Genomic DNA, 5,971 nt, shown 5'->3' on the forward strand with positions numbered 1-5,971 from the left:
AATATTTCCCTCACTGCATCCCCTCTACTAAGAAAAGGAACTTTGTCTACCCCCCGTTTGAAACATTACATCATGCAGAAGACCAAATGTGCAGCTCTACCCTGGCATTATTCAATGTACAATTCTATCATTTCTTCCCTTTCATGGAAAATCTTACACCATCAAATTATTTAAAAGCAAAAAAAAAATACTAGTGGTTATTTCTTTAAAAACAAAAATACTATTAACACTAGTTCATCTTATGATTGAAATTGACAATTATTTGCTAATATCCGTGGTTGAGACCATTAACATTTTATTCACATTAATGAAGCTACCACTACCAATGACAGGCGATGATCAGTCTACCAATCAAAAGGCATAACACAAATGACATGGGAGGAATAGGGAATGTTTAGGACTTGATTAGCAATTCTATACACAAGTCATTGTTAGCCACACAACTATGCACATTAGTGTGAGGAATACTGAGGATGGTAAGAGAAACAAACTTACGAAGCAATGATTTCTTAAGAGACATAATGTTTGCCTAAAGTCATGTAATTCCGAAGAAATACAATGCTATGCATCAATAAGTTGCATTGACTATTCGTGTCAGATATTATTACTGCTCTCTACTTGCCATGGAACTGAACATAAACCATTACTGGATTGGATTATTTTCTACAAGAGTAGTTAAGGTTTGTCCATATACAGAGGGATGTGTGTTTCATGGCTAGACTTTTGTTGCGGTTTTGAATCATTTGTTTATACAGTATTCTAGAAAGGCCTAGGTCTGCTCTGTAGCTTCAGTTTCAGCCTCAGCTTCAACTTCAGCCTCAGCTGGTTGCTGATCCTCCACAGCTGCTTCAGCTTCAGCTTCAGCTTCCTGCTGTGGAAAAAAATGTTGTATTTAATATATGATGTTCAATACTAAGGATTACAATGCCTCCAGCAATAATGGAGATAGAATTGGAGCTGTGCATGTATTTCTGATGTCTACCTGCACCTGTCCATGTGTAGAGTGACATGGAAAGTATGTTGATCATTACAGTTGTAAGGAAAGTGATTTCAATCCAGTTTTAGCCCACTGTAGAGCTAGTCTTTCACTCATGACAGAGAGTATGTACAGTATTTACAGGTTCTTTGTACTAGGGAAATTCCCCTAGCTCTTTTTGACTGTTATGTCACTGACTGTGAATAAGGAAAACTGCAAACTCAAAACCCTTGCACTGCTGCTCCCATACATATATATGGCTTGCACAAACGAAGCCTGTGGGCTGTATGCGGGTCTGGTATATACAAAGATTTGGGGGGTTTCTCACATGAACATGCCATACCACAGCAAAACACACCAAATACAGAAGTAACTCTGCAGCAGAAGTGCAGAAGAGGTAAGTAGTCAAGGATCTGATTATGCAATCAGCACAGGGAAGATATACTGGTAATGGTAAAATGAAGGCCAGAAGGACAGAGGTTAGTCAAAAACATCACAAAAATGTGTAAGTTTCTAGTACCTCTGCTGGCTGTTCTCCTTCCTCAGTGACAGGAGGAGGAGCCTCTCCCATCTCCTCCCCCTCCGGTTCCTCCTCAGCCTCCTCCTCCTCAGACTTAATCTTCTTCTTCTGTCGTTTCCTCTTCTGGGGCGTGGACTTGGGCGTGTTGGCTTTCCTCTTACGGGGGGTCTTGGGCTTGCGCTTGGGTGTCTCGTCGATGTCGTCTCCTGGCCTGTAGTCGACATCTGAGTCTTCTGTGTCAGCATAGAAGAAGAAATAATGTAAGTTTAAAAAAATCATTTATAACATTTGACAAGGGGCCCATCCCAAAAACAATCTAATTATCTATGTACATCTATGACATTTTTCATTACTAGTTTGTTCCAAAAGTATTATTTCAAAGTATTTATACAACAGCAACAAAGTTTCCAAGGTAAGGCATATTCTGTGAGACATTAAAAGCAACATCATCAAACTTTGTGCGACTTTTGAAATGCTGCTCACAAATTAATGTATCATTGTATTCAATCTGCATCATGTTGCATCATACATAGAAGCATTGGATTGCTCATTCCATGTGAAAAGATTGATGCCATCCAAAATTTTGGTAAGTCCCAAGTTTGTTTCCAAAATAAGTTAAAATCCTACTTCAAATGGATTCTACAACACGGATGAACTTTCAGCTAAGATTACTGGAGCTGTTCTCATCCTACCGTCCTGCGGCTCCATTTCCCGCTCCTCCATGCCCTCTCCGTCCATCTGCTGAGCCTCGATCTCGTCCATGGCCTGCTCGAACTCGTGTTCCCCCTCCGACATGGAGTCATCATCATCGTCCAGCCGGTCGTGTAGCCGGGAACCCCTGCTGCCGCGGCCCATCATGGCGGGCAGCACGGCGCTGGGGTCGTGCGCCTGCTCCACGTGCTTGCGCAGGTTCCCCTTGCGGGTGAAGGACTTGTCGCAGTTGGTGCAGGCGTAGCGGGGAGGGGTGTAGCCAGGCGTGTGGTGCACCTTGTCAGGGAAGGAGCAAACATACTGTTAAAATGCATCTGATACAAGCTGAAGTGTGGACAACAGAGTTATGCTCCTACAATACCAGGAAATTTTATTCATATACTAGTCTCCAACTTGTGCAATGGCCAAGTGGGTAGAATGTTCACCATGCATTTAGTAGGTCGTGAGTTTGAGTCAAAGCAAAGACTTTAAAACTGCTACATGCTCCCTTCTCTGCTTAGCACTCAGCACTAATGAGGAAGAGCATAGGAGTTAACTACCAACAGACTAGCCCCATGCTGTAATGGCTTGCACAAATGTGTGGCCCAAGGGCTACAGAAATGGAGATGGGCGACATCCCAAGCACTCCTAACTATTTCCATGTCACAATCTTACTGTGTGAGTGCTCATGTCCAGGCACATAGTTGAACTGTTCTTTGTACCCTTTTCCTGCACATATACTCAACTGCTTTGGGCACATTTACAATAATTCTTTACCCAGCCATGTTTCAGACATCGCCCCTACCTTTATGTGCTGCTTGAGCAGCTGCTCCTGGCGGAAGGTGTGGTCACACTGCACACAGACGAAGGGTTTCTCGCCGGTGTGGCAGCGCTTGTGGTTGATGAGGTGCCTCTCCTGGGTACAGCAGTAGTTACAGTCCTCACACCTGAAGCGCTTCTCTCCCTGGAAACATCGATCAATCAAATTGAATCATTTATTATCAACAGACACAATATCATCTTTCCTACGTCTTATAAAAAAAAAGCAGGAGAAAAATGTGTTTTCAAAGAGAAATGTCAAAATTTCATGAAGCATACCAGGCTTTGCAATGGCACTACATCTCCATGCTATCATGTTGGCACCACCATGTCAATTTTCACACTGAGGTAATTTAGGCACAATCTTAGGCACAATCAGTTTTTCCCGATATCTGCGAGCCGGCAACCTCTCGCAGACAGCTTTTTTTTAGCATCTAGATGGAACTGCAATATCGCCAGAATTTCTCCCGAAAGGTCAGAAGCATTCGCCCGATAGCTTAGCAGGGGACCACGACAACTTCCGTGTGCGTGTAGATGCGTCCCGATTTCGGAAGGGCTCATTAGCATATAACGCGGGCTCATTAGGCTATATAGCTGTTTATGACTACAAGCGCCACGGGCATCCAGCAGCCAACGTTCCAGATCCCTCCCAACATCTCCACAGATATCGGTAAAAACTGTGTCTAGATTGGGCCTTAGCTTCATCATATATCATTTGTAGCCTCTTTGTATTCACTGACCTGGTCTATTCTGAGTCTTGAGATGTTTTTCATTGTTTGGTAAGCTGGTACTGAGATGTTTAGTATGGTTGTACTGACCTGGTGCATTTTGTGGTATTTGGTAAGGTTGTACAGAGATGTTTGGTATTACTATTAAGGTTGTACTAAGATGTTTGGTAAGGTTGTACTGGTATGCTTGGTAAGGTTGTACTGAAATGTTTGGTAAGGTTGTACTGACCAGATATTTGGTAAGGTTGTACTGAAATGTTTAGTAAGGATGTACTGACCTGGTGTGTTTTGAGATGTTTGGTAAGGCTGTATTGAGATGTTTGGTAAGGTTGTACTGACCTGGTGTGTTTTGAGATGTTTGGTAAGGTTGTACTGACCTGGTGTGTTTTGAGATGTTTGGTAAGGTTGTACTGACCTGGTGTGTTTTGAGATGTTTGGTAAGGCTGTATTGAGATGTTTGGTAAGGTTGTACTGACCTGGTGTGTTTTGAGATGTTTGGTAAGGTTGTACTGACCTGGTGTGTTTTGAGATGTTTGGTAAGGTTGTACTGACCTGGTGTGTTTTGAGATGTTTGGTAAGGTTGTACTTGTCGGGGAAGGCTGAGTCACAGTACTTGCAGGTGAGCAGCTTGTCGCCGGTGTGGAGTTTGCGGACATGAGACTTCAGGTCGCTCTTCCGCGTCAGCGCCGTGCCACAGATGTCGCAGACGTAAGAGGGCGCCGTTCCCAAATGACGCTGAAAATGGGAAAAGATTCATTGTCACCTTCTTAGCTGTCTGGAAATATTTTTTCTGCATTGTAATTTGTACATGGTCAAAAACTGTTAAAATGTTCTAAACCAACCTACTTAGAAAGTAAATTTCCTCATTGCTACTAGTAGTCATAATGGTGTTCCACTTATAACTACACCATAAAGGTTGCACATTCACACCTATGCCTCACACGGAATTCAAGATCAATACAGATACATTTCAGGTTAATAAATCAGTACATTCTGGATTTTTAGCTACAAAACCAACATGATTTTATCTGTTGACATTTCAGGAACCTTTCAGTTCCCTTTCCTTTCCCAGGGCTTACCCAGACTTAATTAAGCCTGGGGAAGATAAAGTGTCATAAATGTATGAGTACAGAAGGAGTTTAGCTGTAACATACCTGCATGTGCATTTTGAGGCTGCCACTCTGGGTAAAGGTGGCGAGACACACGGAGCACTCGTATGGCTTCTCGCCTGTATGGGTGCGCATGTGGCGCTTCAGCTTGTAGCTGTCAGGACTGGCATAGCTACACCTGTACAAGCCAGAATGGGGGAAAAAATATCAGTCTTATGTCCTTTTCATGTCAATTTTTTTACATACATCTAGGCCAATGAAAGGGACAACAATATTTACTGGTGCACAGCTCAATGTAGGGCTCAAATATCTATCTGCAACCTCAATATGCAGCAAAAATATCAGCAACTTCAACTTGCAATACAGTACTTCCAAGTCTGGTCTGTATCCGGAGACGTACCATAACTACTGAACTGACTTTTACAGTTTCACCCTCCCTGTCAACGTGCGTGTATAGTGTGTGCATGTGTTTTTCATTATAGGTCCTAAAAATGAGTGATTTTTCAATGTAGAAAATGTAACTAGTTAACTCTATAGACAAAATACTCTGCAGCGGCTGTTTTTATAGTGTTTTCACTCATAGTGTTTTGACTCACTGTTAGTGTAAATGTGATTGTATACTTTTCATAGAAGTGTAAGGGATCTGCTGACAACTTACATGCCACATTGGAAGGGGCGCTCTCCGGTGTGAGACCTCATGTGGCGCTTGAGCTTGCTGATCTCCACGCTGGCGTAGTCGCACATGGTGCACTTGTGCGGCTTCTCGTGCGTGTGCTTGTACCGTCGGTGGCGCATCAGCTCCCCGCTCGTCACAAAGCTCATGGGACACTGGTCGCACTTGTGGGGCTTGACTCCGTTGTGGCTGTTGATGTGGTTCTGGAGGGACTGCATGGTGCGGAACTCCCGCTCGCACGTGCCGCACTTGAAGGGGCGCTCGTCCGTGTGCACCTTCATGTGGCGCTCCAGGAAGGCCATCCTCTGACACGTGTAGTCGCACTTGTAGCACTGGTACGTCTTCCCGCCAACACGCATCTTCTTTGGTGACCTCCCCTTCACTGAGGTAATAATATCTTTACTGTAATATTTACTGAATAAAGACTTGGCAGCAAAAATGGACTTACATGCTCAT

At 43.5% G+C, this 5,971-nt stretch overlaps 1 protein-coding gene across 3 annotated transcripts; it reads right to left on the reverse strand.

Moving 5' to 3' along the window:
• Positions 1–120: 120 nt before the first annotated feature.
• LOC118417487 (transcriptional repressor CTCF-like) lies at positions 121–5,922 on the reverse strand. 3 transcript variants are annotated; one of them, XM_035823065.1, is made up of 7 exons: positions 5,501–5,922; positions 4,888–5,020; positions 4,286–4,468; positions 2,992–3,150; positions 2,189–2,483; positions 1,497–1,729; positions 121–862 (listed from the first exon to the last, which is right to left on the reverse strand). In XM_035823065.1, the coding sequence occupies exons 1-7, from the start codon at positions 5,872–5,874 to the stop codon at positions 770–772; spliced, it is 1,470 nt and encodes a 489-aa protein (XP_035678958.1). In that variant the 5' UTR covers positions 5,875–5,922; the 3' UTR covers positions 121–769. The 3 variants fall into 3 exon arrangements, with proteins under 3 accessions (XP_035678958.1, XP_035678956.1, XP_035678957.1); XM_035823063.1 differs by having other exon boundaries at positions 121–871; XM_035823064.1 differs by having other exon boundaries at positions 727–871; positions 1,497–1,726.
• Positions 5,923–5,971: the final 49 nt, after the last annotated feature.

The sequence above is a fragment of the Branchiostoma floridae genome, chromosome 6, assembly GCF_000003815.2.
Source record: "Branchiostoma floridae strain S238N-H82 chromosome 6, Bfl_VNyyK, whole genome shotgun sequence".
Lineage (NCBI taxonomy): Eukaryota > Metazoa > Chordata > Leptocardii > Amphioxiformes > Branchiostomatidae > Branchiostoma > Branchiostoma floridae.

Bases quoted from the DNA above. Each gene is read 5' to 3' on its own strand.
- LOC118417487 (XM_035823063.1), bottom strand. From the start codon at position 5,874: ATGCGTGTTGGCGGGAAGACGTACCAGTGCTACAAGTGCGACTACACG. The intron at 3,151-4,285 runs GTCAGTACAACC...CGATGTTTCCAG, and splicing joins AACATCTCAAAACACACCAG to GGAGAGAAGCGCTTCAGGTG. The intron at 872-1,496 runs GTACTAGAAACT...TTTTTTCCACAG, and splicing joins AAGGAGAACAGCCAGCAGAG to CAGGAAGCTGAAGCTGAAGC.